Source organism: Colossoma macropomum, unplaced genomic scaffold, assembly GCF_904425465.1.
Source record: "Colossoma macropomum unplaced genomic scaffold, Colossoma_macropomum, whole genome shotgun sequence".
Lineage (NCBI taxonomy): Eukaryota > Metazoa > Chordata > Actinopteri > Characiformes > Serrasalmidae > Colossoma > Colossoma macropomum.
This window is the reverse complement of record NW_023494798.1, coordinates 12,249,555-12,271,427: the sequence shown is the minus strand read 5'-3', so window position 1 is coordinate 12,271,427 and position 21,873 is coordinate 12,249,555. Positions and strand designations below refer to the sequence as shown.

At 38.9% G+C, this 21,873-nt stretch overlaps 1 protein-coding gene across 1 annotated transcript in view; it reads left to right on the top strand.

Moving 5' to 3' along the window:
- Window positions 1-9,153: 9,153 nt before the first annotated feature.
- hydin (HYDIN axonemal central pair apparatus protein) overlaps window positions 9,154-21,873 on the top strand; it is a 110,378-nt gene continuing 97,658 nt past the window's right edge. Inside the window, 7 exon segments of the mRNA XM_036585802.1 lie at window positions 9,154-9,187; window positions 9,510-9,684; window positions 10,578-10,703; window positions 11,453-11,572; window positions 13,908-14,042; window positions 15,627-15,826; window positions 17,257-17,381. Of these exon segments, the coding sequence (XP_036441695.1) occupies window positions 9,550-9,684; window positions 10,578-10,703; window positions 11,453-11,572; window positions 13,908-14,042; window positions 15,627-15,826; window positions 17,257-17,381 (841 nt within the window). The 5' untranslated portion in view covers window positions 9,154-9,187; window positions 9,510-9,549.

Sequence of the window (21,873 nt, the reverse complement as noted above, 5' to 3'; positions counted from 1 at the left end):
TTTTCTTCACTAAAGAACTCTTCTTTAGCAGGTAGAATGTAGGGATCTTTACTATGTAACTACTTACTATTTCCTTTTGTACATGATTTTGTCTTAATGTTTATTTTAGTGAGCTTTTAGCCAAACTCCTTTTACATCTTCAGCGTTACTGACCGACATTACCTTGCAGAGTGAGTAGCACCAGAGGTCTGATATGATTGGCTTACGACTTACGAGGTCTGATATGATTGAGGTGATATGAGTTGGACATTACACTTTTTTTACCGTCTCCTCTTATGTTATGTTAGAAAATCAGCTGCATTGTTTTAGAGAATCAGCAGCAGCACCTCCCCCAGTTCCCACCCTGATATCACAGTATATTGTGAATTTAGAGATGCAGTGGCACAGCTGAATAATGAATGCACCTGAGCACAAAGGCTAAATGGTACCGCTGTTTTTTCTCAGTGCTTGGCTGACACTTTTCCTTCAAGCTATCTATGCTTACTGTTGGGTTCATGACACCATCATTAATTCCGCTCATTGGAAATCTGACCAACACTGAGTGAACCATGTGGTGGCTTTGAGCCTTATCCCTTGTTCCTCAGTATGGATTATTTCAAGCGGACTTTGGTTGACCTCTGCTTGCATTGCAGCATGATGCTGATGTCACAGAGCTATCATCAAGAGTGGACCAAATAGCCCTTGTTTCTGGCACTTCTGCTGGGCTCTGACCCATCCACTGTTATCACTCAGCACTCTTAAGGTGCTACCTCAGCAAGATGAAACTCACTCTCCCTGATGCACTGATGCTTTTTACAGCTGCAACAGATTCATCTACACACTCTTCTGTGGGAGAGTCCTCTGAAGACTATCTGTCCCTGCCTTGTGCTTCACTGCAGAGCTATGGATCCTCATCTGACTTACTCTCCGGGTACTGAAGAGTATCAAAAATCAGACTTCTGCCTATTGTCAGAGAGACTGGGGTGTTTGAACATTATTGATCCTGAGGGAAATTGTACTGTTATAGAATTAACAATAGAAAAAAAATTCGCAGAAATAGACAGATTTGTTGGATTTACATGAGGGCAGGTATTGCACTAAGTGGTATGAGGTAGTTTACAACAGTAGTATTTACAGCATAAAGTGGGCAGTGAAAGTATAATTAGAGTAGCAGTTATGATATATTGCACAGCGTGTATTAACAAGAGAGGTAATATAGTGTTGTGATTACTAATTACCTATCACAGACCATTGTTTAGCATGACATGTAGGGTGCAGCTGATTTCAAAACAACATTCTGTGCAAAAAAGGTTCTCCACACCACCAGTTCTTTGACCTGTAACACTAGCAGAACACTTTTATATGATTTGCAAACATTTTTTAAGGGACTTAAAGAATCATATACAACATGTTTCCATCATAGAGAAGAACCATTTACCCCAAAAGACCTAAATGCAGAAGTTACTTTAATCACTGTTCCTATTGAAACACTAGCTAGTTGTGCAGGCTTTGTGACTGAAGCTTCTGTCATCCGTGCTCAAATAATGAACTCCCTTGCAAAGGCACTTAAGTCTTAACCTCTTGATCGAAAATTGAGTTTGACTAAGGCTGCTCAACATTTTTGTACATGCCACAGAGCATGACAGGGTGTTAACTGCTTAATTGTATAATGCAGCACACCTGTCTGGCAGCATCTGCACTCATTATGTCTCCACTCATTAATTCAGGTTTTTCCATTAATGTTCACCCATCTGTACGTAGTCAGTACATTACATGTTCTTCTGGTTCTATGAGTTTATCAGTCACACGGAATCCTCAGAGAACATTCCTGGAAAATGACTTTGCACATCATGTCCCTGCTTGATTTTGTTGGTCTAAGATCTTGATCTCTGAAAAGTCACACAAGAACTATCCACTGTGCTTCGAAACATCTATGGCAGTCATCTAAAACTCAATTTTCAACTAGCGGTGTGTATATTATGTTATCCTTTTCTAAATGTCACAGCCATGAGATTGGTGACTGATCTTTCTAGTCACTGGTGTAGCAACCAATAATGTATAAATATGCAATGTTTACTACTCCAATATTTAAAATAATGTTCTGATGCCTTGTCCACATAAAGAGTAATGCCTTGTCCACATACCGGAGTAAAAGTTGGCTGTGCCATATGATGTGAAGAAATCAGAATTTATAGACAAAAGTTGTGTAATAATCTGGAAAGCTGTCTTACTTTTCTACAACCCCAATTTCCAAAAAAAGTTGTGATGCTGTGTAAAAAAAAAACAGAATGGAATGCAAACCTTATAGACCCAAATTTTATTCGAAATAGAACATAGAACACATATTAGATGTTGAAAGTGAGACATTTTACCATTTCATAAAAATATGAAGTCATTTAGAACTTGTTGGCAACAACTCACCTCAAATAAGTTGGGACAGGGCCATGTCTACCATTGTGTAGCATCCCCTCTTCTTTTAACAACAGTCTGTAAATGTCTGTGAAGTGAGGAGACCAATTGCTGGAGTTTTGGGAGAGGAATGTTGTCCCATTCTTGTCTGATGTAGGATTCTAGCTGCTCAACAATTCTGGGTCTTCTTTACTTTCTTTCCTATTGGTGAAAGGTCTGGACTGCAGGCAGGCCAGTTCAGCACCTGGACTCCTCTCCTGCAAAGCCATGCTGTTGTGATGGATGCAGTATGTGGTTTAGCATTGTCTTGCTGAAATATGCAAGGCCTTCCCTGAAAAAGACGTTGTCTGGATGGGAGCATATGTCATTCTAAAACCTTTATATACTGTTCAGCATTGATAGTGCCTTTCCAGATGTGTAAGCTGCCCACTCCATAGGCATTAATGCAAACCCTACCATCAGAGATGCAGGCTTTTGAACAGTGCACTGATAAAAAAGCTGGATGAATCCCTCTCCTCTTGAGTCCGCAGGACACAGCATCCGTGGTTTCCAAAAAGAATTTCAAATTTTGATTCATCTGACCACAGAACAGTTTTACATTTTGCCTCAGTCCTTTTTAAATGCCCTTCGGCCCAGAAAAGACGACACTGTTTCTGGATTATGTTGACATATGGCTTCTCCTTTGCATGACACAGATTAAACTTGCATTTGTGGATTGCATGGTGAACTGTGTTCACAGACAATGATTTCTGGAAGTATTTCTGAGTCTATGCAGTGGTTTCCAGTACAGAATCATGTCTGTTTTCAATGCAGCGCCGCCTGAGGGCCCAAAGATCACAAGCATCCAATATTGACTGTCAGCCTTGTCCCTTGCATACAGGGATTCTCCAGATTCTCTGAATCTTTTGATGATATTATGTACTGTAAATGGTGGGATATTCAAAGTCTTCACAATTTTACGTTGAGGAACATTTTTTTTTAATTGTTTCACAATTTTTTAGTTGCAATTTTTCGCAGATTGGTGAACTTCTGCCCATCTTTGCTTTGAGAGACTCCCAGTCATGTGAGTTACTTGGAAATTGCTCCTCCAGCTGTTTTTTATTAGTACCACTTACTTTTCCAGCCTTTTGTTGCCCCATCCCAACTTATTTGAGATGCGTTGCTGCCATGAGGTTCTAAATGAGTTAATGTTTTTCATGAAATGGTAAAATATCTCACTTTCAACATCTGATATGTGTTCTATGTTCTATTGTAAATAAAATATGGGTCTATGAGATTTGAAAATCATTGCATTCTGTTTTTATTTACATTTTACACAGTGACCCAACTTTTTTGGAACTGGGGTTGTAAAGGTTACAATTTTAAAGGTTTTAAAGGACACCAAATCATGCCAAATTGTTTTATTAAGAATTGTATATGACTAAGTTACCTTTGTAAATAATTTGTATAATCAGTTTATATGGTTGGACAGTCACAGTACTTGACATTTTTAGACTTTGGGAGTCAAAAATGCTTAAGAGGAATTTTATTATGATGTATTCACATAAAGGAGGCATGAGAGAATAATGTGATACCTGTTACTGAATTATTCAGTAGGAAAATAATGGACTTTGACAGAAAAATGCATGTCATTCCATTTATGCCATCTAGATATGGCCAAAACAAAAAAAAAAAATGTATTGACCCTTAATATAGTGTCGGAAACTGTTGTAGGTGAAAAACCTTAGTTGTTCAAGTTGCAGAACCACTAGCTGCATACTGTTCTAGTGCTCTTACATGGAAGGCCTTGTAGAGTTATATGTAAAAGTTTGCTCATCTCTTGTCAAAGTACGTTGTGTGGATTTTCTTAGTTAAAAAAAAAGTTAACACATCCTCTACAGAGAACACTTCTGCAATTATTGCTGTTTATTTGATGAATTTAAAATTTAAGAAAAAATAAAAGACAAAACGTGCAAATGTTATGGCGCATTTTATATTTTAAGTTTTATTTTTTCCAATATGTTTAACTCAGCAAGCTTGTCAAGGATGTATTAACTTATTTTTTAGATAGAAAACAAAACATGTAATTTGACCTGTAAGTACTACATTGTGTCAATATACAATAGAAATGATTGTATTAAATTATAATAATGCAATAATAATGCAAAAAAAGACCTGAAAAATAACTTTAATAAACAGCTTATGTTTGTTTATTTCCGCTTTGAAGAGCTCTCGAAAAAAATTTATGTAAACAAAATTATTAATTCTCAATCACAGTGAAATAAACTATTATGTCCTGCACAACATTTATGCACATTTTTCATTATTTTAAAGTAGCAGTGTATCAGCCGAGAGGCCTTTGTTTCATTTACTTAATTACCTATTCAAGGATGTTTTGTTCGTCTAACATTATGCATTTGCAGTAAACCACCTTCAGTCGTTAAGCCGCATGGGCCTTGTGGTCTGAGGCCTCCCTAAGATCAAGGCAGTCAGATGCCCCTAGGCACTGGCCCCACTGGCCCCACTGGCCCAATCATAATCCATTCCATGCAGCTGTATGGCTGCTATAATCCATGTTCTTTCTGGACAGTGCTTTATTTGCTTGACAACAAGATCAAATGTGACACTTTATTTTATTTGGCACATAGATACTTAACATATGCTAATTCAACTGTCTAATAAGGAATGTGAAGCAAGCTTCATTGCCTCTATGTACTAAGCCAAGTGCTTATCATCATCATCATCCTCATTATCATCATCATCATTATTATCAACACCACCACCATCATAGACAACAACTACAACAACAACAAAAACATAAATAGTCATTAAGTTGCTCTAAACTTAATTAAATAGTCCATTCTAACCGTCACATCACAAGGAAAGTCCATCCATCTAGCAGCATCAGAAACAAAGTCTGCCAGATGTTCACATCATGATAATGAATTCAGGGAGATCTACTCACCAGCCAGACTGCACTCCAGGGAGAAGCTTCAAGACAAACACAGGGATTTATTTCATTCTAGCTTAAGAAGACGATAAATCCAGTCAGGATTCAACATCATGCATGCTCTCTGACTCGCCCTCAGTGTGCTGCCACTGAAGCTTTGTGATGATATTTAAAAAGCGACTAATGTCATAACTGATCGCACAGCCTAGCGACCATCTGCTAACATGCTTCAGAACTGAATGAGAGATGGATGCAAATAAAACAAAAAGGAAGAATGAATGGAAGAAAAAAGCATCTACTTCTTCATCATTCTCAACTTTAGTATGTGATATTGTAGCGAACTCTACAACTAAGGGAAAAACATTTACCCTCTAGAAGGCTATGAGAGTGAAGGCCAGGCTGGCATTTTTCTTTAACTGAACGAGGTAAAGAGAAGAGACTAACAGGCTTTGTGGAGCTGAAACAGAAGGCATGTTCCCCTCCTGTCATCCTCACTCTATTTCTGCATTCCCTTAGAGACACCCTCATCGCAGCATCCCATCTTTGAGTTTTTACATCGCACTAGGCAAAACTGAATGTCTCTGAACTACCAACCACAGAAACAATCGATTTCCAGCCAGACTTGATGCATCAAAATGTTGCCCAAAAAAATTTAGCTCCTTTATGTGAACCTCAACTCTCTTAGAAGAGAGAGAGATGCAATCTGGTAAAAAAATATTTTTCCTTAACACAGTCATTAACAGATGGAGTCTCCACATTAAAACATTAAGGGGCCCAATATGATGGAAAAACAAATATCCTCCCTCTTTGAAATGCAAGAGTTTGATGTACTATGAAAACATTGTTAAAGTTTCAAAACTTTCCATTCACTCCCCATCCATACAGTCCATATATGATAACTAAACTTCTAAAAATGTCTGTCTTGAATTTGGCTTTTGTGATGTCACAAAAACCAACACATTTACATATTCAGCCTTCAGCAGTTTAAGTTCAGTGATTCACACTGAGGTTACAAAGAGTGTTTCAGCTTGAACTGTTTCTGAAAAAGGCACAATGTTGGACAGCCAATCAGAACAGAGTGCATTGGCAGATATGAGTCTGAACAAAAACAGGCTGTTTATCTGTAAGGTCTAAAGAGAGGTTGGAAATTGTCATGCAAAAATTATTATTATTATTATTTTTTGTAAATAACCCCCACACAAACATCGTAAGTGAACCTAAGGGGAAATATATAACACAAGTAAACTGTAGCACATAAGCCCTTAAAAACATGGACTTTAAAAAGGTGAGAGAGATTAAAGGATTAATGTGTTTGTCTGTTGTTATAGTCCTATTGCCAGAGCAGGAGATTATTGCATTATACTCAATATGTGCGGCCTACATGGACTTGCACATTTTAAATGGCAAACTATATGGTATGTTTTTGTCATAGAGATGATTTTATTTCTGAACTTCTATGAATGAAATTTGAAAGGGCCTGCCTGTGCTGTCAAATGTGGCTGCAATTGCCAGCCCTGCAATGCAAGTGATCTCACAATCTAGATGTGGTAATAATATCTGTGAACCTACCCAAATGAGATTTGCATGCATCCAAATACCATATTGTGCAGAGCTGGTAGTTTTAAAGGGGCACTCTGGCTAAAAGGAAAACTGTAACTATACTATATGTATTGTAAACATGCCTTCTTACCTCCCACAGTAGTGCCACAGTAGTTTGTAGAGTGATATTTTTTGGTTTAAAGACCAGGGAAACCCCTTTCTCATGATGTATCTTGAAGGTGGGATAGAAATTTTAAAAAACAACAAGTGTTTTGGGGTGGATACTTGAAGGTGGGGTGGGGTGGTATTTGAAATGTTCAGTTTTTTCCACTAGCTGGCAAATACAGAAGCCAGAAAGCTAATGTTGCATGAGTGATACATTAGTGGATTCCTTTACTGCAGTTGGGAGGTTCCCAAAGGTCGCATGATGTACTTACTGGGAAGTGTAGCAAGGAAACGATGATGGATGAGGGTAAGGGATGCGAAGGTAAACTGCAGAATATTACATCACATGACCAAAAACATACTAAATGCTAGGTTTATGCCAGGATGCCTAAAAGGCATTTTCTTTCAAAAAATACAAGCATGCATGGGAAAACTAACATATCCATGAATTCTAATACTTATCTTTGTTCAAGGTATGTCCAAAAACCAATTTGTGTAAAACTTTACTGGCAGCTGCCGTCCACCACTTTACTTCCAGATTACGAATTCTATTCGCTACTTGCGCAGTGACATTGTGGACAAAGTCAGGTGACAGACACATCAGCTAAAAGTGAGGCAATCCCCTACTGCCACAGAAAAATCTACCTTAATCTTAGCAAATCCACTCACATGTCTGTGCCTTCCAATGACCCTTTGCTACGCATGAATTGAATGGGGTTACATGCTAGCATAAATCCATCAATCATGTCAATTTAACACATGGAAATAAGGCAGGAGAACATTATCACAAGACCTGTACATGTGAAATGCCAAGAACTATCTTACTCTGCATGAAACATGCCCTTCCCAACCTGGAGCAATGCAAAAATAGCCTGCAATATATTAGGGATTATGTCAAATAAGGTGCGGTTCAAAAGGACCGGGTAAATCCAGGGGAGACTAAATGCAGTACCTTATGGCCTTATTGTACATGACCCTGGAACAAGATCAATTCTGTGATAAATTCTCATTACATACACTGCTCCAAAAAACAGACAGGCCTACACCAAGTAACACAAAGTTTACATTGGAACTGCTAGGTTGTTTGAGAGAAAGTATCAGTACTCCAGAGTCTGCAGTGGTGAGAAACGAACAAGTACAGAAAAATGACATTGCTGTGTTTGTGCCTCATGTAAAACATGGACCTAAAATACAAAGTAAATAACACTTATTCTGTTGACCCACCAGCGTAGAGCGAACAACACGAGAAAGACAATAAAGATCTTTCTGGGTTTTTTATCATCAATAATAAAGTCAATAATAATTTTTCCCTTACACAACATTGCAGCCAATTCATTAACCTACACATTTGTTGGTCATTCAAGGTTTCTTTAGAAAAAGCCAATGGTTCTGCTCTATATAGAACCATTTCGTGCTTAAACAATTCTTCAGATTGATGGACAATGTGTTGTAAATGGTTCTATATAGAACCTTCTTGAAAATGCTTCTGAATAGTACCAAAAATTGTTCTGCTATTGTTGTGATGCCAGGCTTATAATAGAAGAACCATTTTTGGTGCTATATAGAAGTATTATATAGTACAAAAAGGTTCTATACAGAACCATGTACAACACCTTCTCCATCAGTCTGAAGAACCATTCCACCATGCAAAGAACCATTTAAGCATGAAACTCATGATTCCAAATACACCCGTTGCCTTTACTAAAGAACCCTTGAAGAAACATCTTATTAAAGGGCGTATCTCTTTTGACATCATGCTAAAGATGACCTCTAACCAGCGCAGTGATCCAGTGATTTTGTTGATGTGAACTTGAAAGACTTTTCTGATATCCTCGGAAACTTTTGAATACGCTTCTGACTGTACCTAAAATCAGACGTGCAAATACTGAACAGAAATGTCTCTTTTTGACAGTTTACAGCTTGACTTTTCTTACATGAACGCACCGCCAGCTCTCTCATGTTATCCGTTGTCTCGTTGCTACAGCAGAGATGTGGCCCTGCGCGCGCCTCGCCCAAATCGCCTTTATTCAATCCAATCGCAGCTCGCCACTGACCGCCTCCGCGAATCACAGCGCAGCTTGCTGTAAGGCGGGGTGTCTGCTTGCTGCCATAGTAACCACCAAGCGGTGAGTGTTTTGAGAAATGTGAATAACGAACTCAGAGCTTGTAAGTAACTAACCTTTAAAACCCTTTACACGTTTCTGTCTTTCGTTCTTTAAACGAAGTATGACCTTAACCAAACAAGTTAAAGCTTTGAGTTTATGCATTATAAGACGAGCGACAGGTTGTAACGCTGACATGTAGTGAGAGAGTAAACTAATATTAGCAAGCGTGCTAACGTCAGCCTGACGATGTATATCCATTTATTGTTCTTTGCTTTTTTAGCATTTCGGTTTAAGGGGTTTTTACTCCAGTGTTGAGTGAAAATGGGCCATATTTGTTTGCTTCTTAATGACCACAGAAACTTCTAATTAACGCTATTCTACAGTTTGATAACAGGGTAAGAATAGAAGTGGCTGCATTTCACAATGCTGACCTCAAAGGTACAAGCTGCCCATTCTACTCTCCAAAGTTTACCCCTGAAGATGCCAGAAGGATTCAGAACAAAAGTAGTAGCGCCGAGAAATCCCAAGCTGGTAAAGCGTGAAGACAAAGCCAAAAAGGTGAGTCCTTTTAAAACAGATCAATAGACCTGCTCTCTACTCATTTTCCCCATCACAAATCATGGACTAATATAGTATTTTATCAATCCCAGCCCTGATGATCCTTTAGTCCTTCTTGTACCCAAGATGTGTTAGAGCACAGACACAAAACTGCAGTGCAGGACATTTTTGAGATTTACATAAATGAAACTGATGCAACACACTCTGCCATCTCAACCACACTGATCTCAGTCTGTCTTCTAAACTAAATTCACAAATATAGTCCATATCCCATCCCTCCTCTATTAAACACAAAACAGACCCTCATAAATGGAATTCTTTGAATTTCTTTTGAAATATTGTTTTAAGAATAGTGCAAAGGTTTGCATTTTTCTGTTGTCTTTGAATTATGGAAAGGACTGTATGTTTGGACCACACACAAAACTGGCAGTTGTTAAATATTAATCAGATTCCCCCTTCCATTATTCATTGATATTTGAAGTTAAAATCATTTTTGCTCCTGACCTTGAAGTATAGTAAGTGCAGTTTGATGTTTCTTCTGTGATAGACTGATGGCAGACCATGTTTAATTGCTAGAGCTAAAGCTACAATTGTAGACTCTTCTTAAACTACTTATTATGCAGATTATGACTCAGGAATTATAGCTATTTCTCTTTTTTTGCTGACTAGTATGCATACTCGTACAGTTGGAGTATAGTGTGAGAGTGTATCCTGTATGTGTGTGTACTGTACATGTGTGCATTTGCAGGCTCTGAAATGGAACTGAGAAAGTGGGGTATGCACAGCTAATGTTTACACTGATGCACTCATATACTTTCCTAAATGATACTGCCAACAAGACTAAACGTATTCACTGTTCATAGAGGAATTTATTGCAGCTTATCTTGTTACAGCTGTCTCCATCTGTGTATGCACGTATGATGTCTCAGACTACAGAACAGCGATTAGCTAATACACACGAGATACATCCACCTCATATTCTGGAGCTGTTAGACATGAGTGAGACAACGCACCAAAAGGTAAAATATCAGTAAGGCCTGTCTACTTGCTCAAACAACTTGTTATTTATTTTTTAAAGTCTGTTTGTTAACGTCCTTCATAGTAATCCTCTTCGTAGAGACTGGGGTGGTGACTCAAGCATTACATTTGAAAAGGTTACTGTAATTTTATATGCAGTGATATTGTACATACATTTATACAAAAGAGTTATTTCTGAATTATTTTTGAAAGTAGGTCACTGTTTTGAATCTCCTCCTTCCTGTGCTTGGCACTTTTTGAATGGGAAATAAACTGGATGTGACTGCGGTAATTATACAGGAGACGCCTCATTTACGAAACTTGAGAGTACAGTAGATGCACTTTTCCCATCATACCCCCTGGGTGCATTGCATCTGGTTTCTCTCTCTCTCTCGCTCTCTCCCCCACCTTTTCTTCTCCCCTCCGTTCTCCGTCTCTTTCCTTTTGCTCTATCTGTCCTGCATTTCCTGCTTCTTCTTTTGTCACACACCAACTCTGTGTCTCCCCCCTCTGTTTTTCAGCTTTTCTGTCTCCTCCCAACTGTCTTTTCTGTTTTTCTGTTCTGGAATTTTGAAGTGCCTTCAGCAAAACAGATACTTGGACGGCATCAAACCCGTTTGATGTGAAATAAGTCAAACAGTTTGTGGCTACAGACAAAAGCTGAAGGAAATTGGAGGTCTTATAGAGAAATGGCCCTTTATGTTCACTGTCCAATGCTGAGGGGTACACTTGCTTTCCCTTATGTTCCCAGTTTTCGGCTCTGGATGTGGACCAGCCTTTTTTCCAGCCTTACCCATCCGAGATTGTGTTCCAGAACTACATGCCCTCCGAGACGTATGAGGTGCCGCTGGTTTTGCGCAATAATGACAAGGTGACTTTGGCGAAGAGCTGAGCACTTTATAGCTCAGCACATGTTATTCAGTACAGTCATTTGTGCATATATCTCAAGTGTGTGTGCATATGTGTGATGATTGTTTGAGAGAGGGACATAATGAGACAGTCATTTTGTCAATAATTACAGCTCAGGAAACCCTGATTGGGTTCACTATAGTAAATGGGTTCAACAGCAATCACCTAATAAGAATAATTGAAGAAAAGGGCTAAATTATACTTAGATTCATCATTTGAATAGGAAGAATTCAGCTGCCCAGCGTTTCCCTGAAATCTACATAAGGGGTCATCTGCAGGACAAAGAGATTTATTGCCATGTTCTACAGAAAGCTACTTCCCCATCAGAAAGTCCATGACAGAGAAATCCGATGCTCATTGGAAGATCTGTACATTGTAATGATTGTGCATTGTGAGTTAGCTCACTTTAACTGACTTAACTTGTTTATGAAAATCTACTCATTGAAAACATTAATGTAGTAGAGCTAATCAATATTCTTCTGGATAAATAGAATGAGATCTCCATTTACTGTATTGCCGTTTTGGACAGTAATAGTGTGACCACTTACCATTTGGCATGAATGGCAGAAAGTGAAGAGCTACAGATATCGCTGTCATGCTTTGGTTTTGTTTTCTAAACTAGTGTGCTGTTTCACATTTACAGTTGTTGGGCCATACTGTTGAAACTAGTGATTCAATTTGACTTTTTGCAGTCCATATAGGCAACAGTACTATATTAATCATTAACATTGAGAGCATGAAAACATGAAAAAAAATAAAGTAGTGTATGAAACAAGGACAGCATCTGTTTTGGAATATGAAGCCATGAATTTCGCTCTGAAATTAAATAATTTGTAGAGCTCAGTAGTTTAGTAGTTTGTCTCTTTTCATGGCAAGTTGAAAAACACATAGCTTTTCATATGGGGAGATATGAATGAAAATTACACCACATTGTCTAAACACAGTGACTAAAACTAGAAGATGTATGTTAAGACTTGCGTTATTGCTTTAAGGGACCGAGTAATGCAGTGTATCTTCAATAACATTGTTCTGTGGCTCTTGTCCTGATCATAAAGCTAAACCAATCCCAGCTTAGGCTTCATAACTGCAGTTTGTACTGGCCTCATTATAGGAACTTTGCATATTTTAACTGCAAAGAAGTCGTAATAATTCAGAGACACTATCTACAATGAAATGATTAAACCATCACCTGGCGGTCAACCCAATTATGCAGCAGCTTATGTTGTGTTTTGTTGTTGACTATATACTTATGGCTTAGGTTAGCTCCACTTACCTCTCTCCTTCAGTTCACCTTACTGAGACAGGTATTGGTGGTGGGATGGCCACATAAAAATAATCTGAGAGTGAAGGAAACAAAAGGAAAACAGATGGTGGAAAGAAAAAAGGGAGAAAGAGGAAAATAAAGGATTTAAAATCTATATTTCATACATATAGACATTAAGGATGGTGGACAGTTTTATTGTTGGAAAATGTAGCTTAGTGCCAGAGCCCTTGTATATCTAAACTGATGTGAAATTCTGTAAAAGAAGTCATTCATAATAAATCTGCTCAATAGCTTTTCCTTTAACAGTAAAACCACAAAACCACATAACAAATCTGTGTGATAGGTGATGAGGCAGTATTGACCTGTTTGATTGCATAATGCAAAACTGCAAGCTTTCATTCTTCAGTTTTTGAATTTACACTGAAGATCTTCATTTAGATCACAAAACTTTGTGGCTCTCTGCGCTGACTGTTTTGGTGCCAGTGTGCCACATCTGGACCCTTTCAGTGTAATACCAGTTGGATCTAACAATATGAAAGGAGACCACTGATTTTTCTACATTTCTGCATAATTTAATAGTTGAGATGTAGACACATTCATTCAGAGTGGTTTGATGTTAAATAGTAGATTATAGCCTTTTTATTCACTATCCAGAACGACCAGTGAACGAGGGTTTTTAAATGCAATGTTGATAATGGTAAAATAATGGTAAATCTGAAAAAACAATTATTTGGATACTATTTTGCCTTACCCTGCATGTATGTTCCCACCATGAATAGATTTAAAAAAATATGTTTTAGGTCAAATTCTCGTTTCAAAACTTTTGCATCAAGCAGGGTATTTGTACCTATTTCATATAATAACTGTAATAACACCTGCTCAACCCATTAATCAAGTGCTCTTGAAGATTGAAGTCGAAAAAGTTGGAAATGTCCATATTCAACATGCGTATTGCATGAAGTTACTTTATAGTTTGTTTGTTCATATTTATCTAGAGCTCACGGCTTGATACATGTTCTTGTGCCCTCTGCAGATTCCTCGCTTGGTGAAAGTGGTTGAGGAAGACTCCCTATATTTCAAGGTGGTCAGTCCTGTAGATGTGTGCAACAAAGTGGCCCCAGGCATGGCCTGCACCTTCACAGTTCTCTTCACTCCAGAGGAGAACAAGGTACACTATACTGTATAGTTTCTAGATAACTTCCAGATGATGACACTGTGGTGGAATTAACAGAAGGGGTTGTGTCTTTGCATTTGAAGTGTCAGAAATCTTTTTCTGTGCAAATAAAGAAGAGTTTTGGAGGGCAGTATTTGCAGGAATATGCTTTTATTTGAAGAGAACTCTCTGTCCATCTGCAGAAACCCAGTGTAAACAGCAACTCTATTTCTCCCCAAGGCACTTCGTACACAGTTGTAAAAAACACAGTTGTTTTTTTCAGGAGAGTCAAATTCCTGTTGTAAATGACATAGTGTTGCATCAGTTACATCAACAGTTCAGTTAACTACTATTGATTACAAAATCCAGCATCAGAAACTAGAATAAAGGTCTGGATTTCAAGACTGCTGATTCGTCTGCTGCCGTCTTTTACATGTGGAGCATGCACCTAGAGAGACAAATTCTACCTAATTCTGTAGTGAAACTGTGCTAAATCCATATGTCATTGTCAAACTCACGGTGGCTGGGTTCATCAACACTAATAGTACCCTAGTTACCTCAGTTGAGATAGACACCACTTGCAATGGCACATGGCAGCAAACTTACAGGAGCCCAAAAGCTTTTGCTTGTCCTTACGTATATGTGGCAAGAACTATTGTGAAAGGAGCTGATGTATGTACTGTTTCAAAACACTAACCGAACCAACTTCAGACACCCTCCATGTCCCCTATCATTCTCACTGAGTGAGTCTTGCTGTGGTGAAACATCAATGTCAAGTCTTGCATTATGGCCTAATGCGTGGGCAAGCAATGGAGGCGCGTGCCTTGGTGAGCACGGGGCCTGTGAGACGCAAAGTTCCCACCCACGCTCATGCTCTCTCTCTATTAGCTACCGTTCTCTGGTCTGTTGTGTAGCCCCCTAATCTGTTTTTCTGTGGCGGCACATTAATACTGATTGTAGCATAGTGCCACTCTGCAGCCCATAGCTCTCAAAAACACAATCTATTTAGTGAAAAAGTCAACGCTACTCACTTTCAACAGGAAAGAAACAAGACTGGAGTGTCTTTTGAAGTCCCAGCCACAGGTGAAGCTGAAGAAATGCCTCAGCTGTAATGTATCTTTAGAACAACAAAACAACACAGTGTTTCCCATAGTGCAGTGTAATATGGCAAGTCTATTTCAAGCTCATTACATGGTCTGTGGTTTTCAGAGGGTCAAGCTAACGTTCAGATGAGGCCATGTTGGTTTTTATGACCTAATTGTCTACGATAGGCACATGAATTGAAATAAAGAGAGTAATTCCTTACATCAGACAATTATAAGGTGGCTTTGCAATGTGCAATTTCAGCTTTCGTGCAAAGGAGGTGTAGAAGTTTAAATCAGGCTGTGAATATGATAAAAACAGTACATTGTAAAACTATACTAGTACAAAGTGAGCAATTTCTTCATAATGCACTGCACTGTGATTTCTGCATATATATGTAAATATGTTTTTCCCTGTAAACACATCATGTAGAAGATTTAGTAGATTTTTTCTTTTTGATTTGATTCTAAACTCATTTACTTTAGTTTACCAGTATCACTGTGGTCTTTCCTGTAGGATTATATCCACAGACTGATTTGTGTGACTGAGAGGGAGAAGTTTGAGGTGCCCATCAGGGCAATTGGGGCACGTGCAATCTTGGACTTTCCCGACCACGTCCACTTTCCTCTGTGTCCAGTCAAGTGCTCATCACAGAGAACTCTGCTAGTGCGCAACATTGGGAATGGCGAAGCCAAATTTCAGCTCAGCACACAGAGGTAAGACAAGCGCAAAGATGATTTGATTAAAACAGAGACTGCGTTACTTTCTGCAGAGATGCATCAGTGTTGCACTGTGCAACAGTGCTGTTTCTACACACCTCAATTAAAAAAAGTTGTGACAGAATGTAAAATGCAAATAAAAACAGAAAGCAGTGATTTGTACATCCACTTTAACCTGTATTTAAACAAAACCAGTACAAAGACAAAGATATTTATGGTCATTCTGAAGTTGATGCCTGAAACATGTTCAAAAGTTGGGACAGAAGCCATTTAAGATTAAGAGTGATTTTGGATGTTTAGAAAACATCTTAAATAGGTGGTGCAATCATACCTGGGATAAAAGGGTCCTTAAGGAGCAAATATGAGTCAAGGCTCACCACTCTTCAACAAATGGGTCAGCAAAAATCCAACAATTTAAGAACAGTGTTCCTCAGTGACTGACTACAAGGTGTTTAGGCATTTCACCCTTTGATAGTACCATCAAAAGATTCAGAGAATCCATGGAAAGTTCAACTGAATGCTCATGAGCTTTGATTCCTTAGATGGCACTGCATTAAAATTAAGCATGCTTCTATGATGAAAATCGTCACATGGGTTCTGGAATATTATGATAAACAATTAATAATAAAGACCATCAGTCACTGCATCCACAGATGCAAATTAAGACTATACTATGCACAGCAGAAGCCATGTGTGAACAACGTCCAGAAAGGGCACTTACTTCTCTGGGCTTTATCTGAAATGGACTGATGCACAGTGGAAAAGTGTACTATGGTCTGGTTAGTCAATCTTCACCTTGTTTATAGAAATAATGGATGTTGTGTTCTTTGGCGCAAAAAAAGGACCATCTAGATTGTTACCAGTGTAGAGTTCAAAAGCCTGTTGTGGTATGGGGGTGTATTAATGCCATTAACCATTACTGCCGAAAGATATATACACATTTTGGAGCAACATGTGCTGCCTTCTAGATGACGTCTTTTTCATTGCAACATGACAACAACAAGCCACATTCTACTCATTTTACAACAGCAATATTGTGTAATCCGAGGGAGAAAAAGTGACAAAAGAATGGCAAAAAAAAGGCTTTCAAGACTGGATCAATTGGCATCCTTAGTCCCCAAACTATTATTACATGTTTTTGAAAGGTAAAGATGATGTAAACATTCCCGTGTTCCACCTTTTCTTGGATTGTGTTGCAGCTATTACATTTGAAATGAGCATGTATTTAAAAAAAGATGTTCAAAAGGTGAAACAACAAATAGTTTTTATACTGTTTTCAATTTAATATAGGTCCAACAGAATTTATTAATCACCACTTTCTGTTTTTATTAGTATTTCAAATGCTGTCCCAATGTTTTTAAATTGAGGCTTGTATTTGTATGTGTGAGTTTGTGTTCTGAATACCTCTGTTCCTCTTTTCCTCATAGCCCGTTTTCTGTAGAACCTCCAGTAGGGACTCTTGGTGTGGGAGAGAGCATGCAGGTGACTGTTGACTTTCTACCTACAATTACAGGAGACCACAGCCAGCAGCTACTGCTCCACTACCACACAGGTATTTACAGAGTATTTACAGCAGTTCTTTCATACAAATAATGCTGCTCCACTGTAAGGCAGGTACAGTATTGTCAGCTGTACCCCTATGCCATGACTTTATTTATTATTGATTATTTTTACACCTGTAGAGTTCCGTAGTGCAACATTTCATAGACTTCTAGGGACACACAGTTACAGTTATACTTCTATAATATACTACCTTCAATGCTTCTCCCATCAATGCCCACTGCATGTGTATGCAGCTGTACTCGCACTCCCATATTTAACACTAGGATCCCTTATACTTCCGTTCCTGCATAAGAACACAGTGTTCTTGTGTGATACGAATTGTATATCCACAATTATAGAGGTGTTTAATGTCTGTTTCCCAAACACAGCTCATTAACAGCTTGGAAGGAATCAGTAAATGTATTAGGTTTAAATCTTCAGAAAAGTCATGATTATCACTTGAATATTTAAACACCACATCACTCTAATTAACAACATTTACAAACATTAGCAGAATTACATTGTGAAAACAACTGCCCCATCAAATGAAGGGGAACAAAATGGATGTATCTGTTTATGAGTAGCAACATGGAATTACAGCAGCAATGTTTCTTTCCAACCCAGCCCTGCGGCTAATGTATTAAAACAGCTGCAGTAATATGCACTGCGCTTCAGATGAAAAACTGTTAATCTTCCACTGTGCTAGCAGCAGTGCTGACTTATCGCATTATCATATCCTGTTAACTGTGGTAATGAGTCTAAACTGCTGCAGATGCTTAGGTTATTTTAGGCTTACTGTCTAACACTACCGACTTGTAGTACCTGCCCTTTAAGGTTTCTGTCTGCTGTATCGTTTGTTGTTGTGATAATGTTTGATAGTTGATTTATTGAGTTGCTTAATGGAAACAAAAGCTATTCAGGCAGACAGTTTTCCTGTTGTGTTTTGTTTTTGACGTTTTCCATCTCAGTGATGTTAGCATTTCAGGGATTGCTGGTCGGTTGCAGACAAATATGACCTTTATAAATGGCACTTCTTTGAGTGAATGGGTTTAGATGTTGATGAGATTTAGCTGATGGAAGGCTGATTGAAGGTACCACTCTGTAGCTTGGATGAAGTGTGGGAATTAAGCACTGCTGAAGGTCTAGATGATGATAAGAGCTTCTATAATAACAGTGAAGAGTTTTATCTGATCAGAGATAAGAGGTAGAGGTAGAGATTGTGTATGTGTGCGTGGATGTGTATGCGTTCTTATGTGTTCATGTGCACATGCATGTGTACTATGCAAGATTATATCCATAAGTGTTCAGCATGAATGTCCATGCACATACACTGCAGAATGTGGCTGAGCTTTGCAGGTTGTGCTCCTCTAAGGTGGCCCGCCTGTCTCAGTGCATAAACACACAGGTCTGCTGAAGGCCAGCACCATTAACATTTCATAATATGCCCCATTCTAGAAACACCACTTTGGGCCCATCAGGAGAGTATCATTTTTAATTTAGCACCTTACCCTGTCTCCTCCTCATTTATCTTTAACATTAAACTGCTCTCGAGCGGCTCCTGGTGGGCTTCCGAGCAAGGACATGGCACAAAACAGAACAGAACAGTTGCCTCCTCAACATATAGTGCTAATGGCTCTAGAACAGCTCTATCCTCTAACCATAAACATATGTAGCACATGAGATCCTGTCATGCTTCATTACAGGAGATAACTGTACAGCCCTTCATCTGTAACTGTGATAGCTGTCCTGCTACCAGGAAAGAGAAGGAATTCTGTGACCTCTCATTTTCACGTTTGCAAAATGCAATTTCCATCTTTTTTTGAAGGTTCCTCAGTTGTGCTCTTATGCATTTTTTGTCTTCAGTTACATGGATGGATATATGTTAAGATTGAAAGGTGTATGATTTACAAAATTGGAAGTGAATTAGATCTTCATAGGTGAGCAAGCAAGTCAACAGTTATGGAAGTTTTTTATTGCATCAAACATACTTTTTGTGGTTACAAATCCATGATCATGCATTTTGTCCTCATTTCCATGGCCACGTGAACCATACTGTCTTGAGTAGCCATGCTACTGGTTACCCTTCTTGCATGGCTATCAAGCATGTAAAATCGGAACATATGGGTGGAGCTTAGTAATGGCACAAATTGTTGATTGGTCAAACACAATCATCACAGATTATTTGAGGTGTCATCATTGGAATTAGATGGCCAGAATTGCTAACTATGATGCCCACATAAAACCAAACCCAGAGAAAAAAGTAAATCAGGAATTGAAGCTCCTCCATTGTTGCTACCATTGTTTGTGTTTACTGTTAACACTTTACTTGTGTGAGAAATTATATACCACACAAACTAAAGAGAACTGATTTCATGGTTCTGTTGTGTGATGGAAAATGGATACAAGTGTTCGGCCAAGGTATAGATAGTTCTAGGCTTGGATTTGCAACTGTACTGTGCTTTACTGTGCGGTGAAAAAAGGTCATTTGTGTAGGGGTATGAATTGTTTTCCCAGGAGAGGATTCTCACTTCTCCCCTTTCACTCCTCTTTGCTCACTAGCAGCTCAACAGTGTCACAGCGTTTCACACAGAGAGCCGTCAGTATACTGCCTTATTAATTAAACTTATTCAAAGTGATATCCCATTCTGCTGTAGGAATGGCCAATAGGGGCTCTGCAGAAAGAGGCTACAATAACAAGAATACAGGCATGCAATAAAATGAAGCTCTATCCTATGGATTTTTATAATTCCATTGTTTGTAAATACTACTGCAAAATAACTTCCTGTAATTTAGGACCAGCTACAGCAGCCACACCGAGTTCCAGGCTAATATAAAAGTTAGCCATGAAAATCATTTTCTATACTGTAGAGTAAACCTTTAATTTAGTATGAACGGCTAAACCGCGTAATAACTTCACTGCCTTGTTCGGTCTTCTTCATCTTAACAACTGCGCAGTGAGCTTTAAGAGGATTATGGAAGCCTGTGTAGTCCTGCTGGAAGCTATGTTTGCTTAACTACTAATAGCTGGCTATGACAAAGAGCAAGGTCTGTCCCTGCTCTGACTGGCATGGCCAAGGATGAGCTCGCTAATCCGCCCTAGATTTCAGGATGTTTTTGGGCCTTTTTTTTTTTGTTTTGCTTCATATCATCTGCCTGCTCGGCTCTTGCCTATTTACTGTGAAATATGCATGAGAAGCAGAAAAGCCCCATGAGCAGCAGAACCGCCGGCTACTGAGGGACCTTCCCCACCAGCGAGCGTGGAGTGTGTCTCCTCCTTCCTACAGTGAAAGCTCTTTCTTTTGGCTTCTCGAGGGACACTTCAGCTTCTTCAAAGCTGCCCCCCCTCAAACTACCCCATTCCCCACAACAGTGTAATGCGTTTTTTGCGAATCAGAGTTATAAATAGGCGAAGGCGTTTTCTAACTTTGCTATGACAAATAGTTTCTACTATGCAAAGTAACGTCCCTTCCATTTTTTCCATTTCGAATAAAGGCGTGCCGCGTTACTACTAGCTCCTTTGCCATTAACGCTGTTCACACAGAAGCGAAATCTCATTATCGGACGCTGCTCGGGGACGAGAGCAGCCGAGGGAGCCGCCAGCGCCTCAATCTTGTATAAATGGCAAGGCTCAGGCAGGGATAGCTAATGCAAGAAAACAGCCGCATAGTCACAAATAAAAACATATTTGTGTGATTCATACATTAAACCTAAACAAACACAGGTCATGGGGCCAGTGCCTTCAGTCTCTTGCATCTCTGTTGCTCGATGAGCAGTCTGTGCAAAACATGTCATGAAAATAGAGTGGATAATCATCAGCACATACTGAATAATGAAGCAAGTCTTCATACCATTCGCAAAATGTGTCATGCTGCTCTAAACCCGAAAGCCTTGAACTGCCGCCGCATTTGTTTTTGGACTGCAGTAATGCATGGTAATCTATGGTAATAGTGAAGTGAGCAATATATTCTCAGTTTCTCTTTCCCTCATCCAGATCTTTTTATTTGTTTGTCCTGTGCAGTCTACCTTCAGGATGATTTGCATTATGTATCTTTTCTGTGTTGCTGGCTGATTGCTGGAGCATGGTTAAATCAGCCTTCACTGCTGCAGGGTAAAACTCCTCCTCCTGCTCTAGACAGACCTGGATCCCCATGCTTTTCCCTGTTTAGAAACCTTATTATTCAGTAACTACATGGAAAAGAATGCAAAATGATTGAGCTCTTACCAAATTAAAGGAGTAATAGTCAGAATAGAATGTATTATTGCTCGTGTTACTGTTTGCTATCCAGTGTCAACCAGAGGAGGGTGGGTTCCCCATTTAAGTCTCCTCTAAAGGTTTCTTCCGTTTGCTTTTAGGGAGTTTTTCCTTGCGACTGACGCCCTTGGCATGCTCATGGGTGCTCGGACCCAAATTTTTCTGTAAAGCTGCTTTGCGACAGCGCAAGTTGTAAAAAGCGCTATGTAAATAAACTTTGACTTTGACTTAGTACAAATGTTAGGCAGTT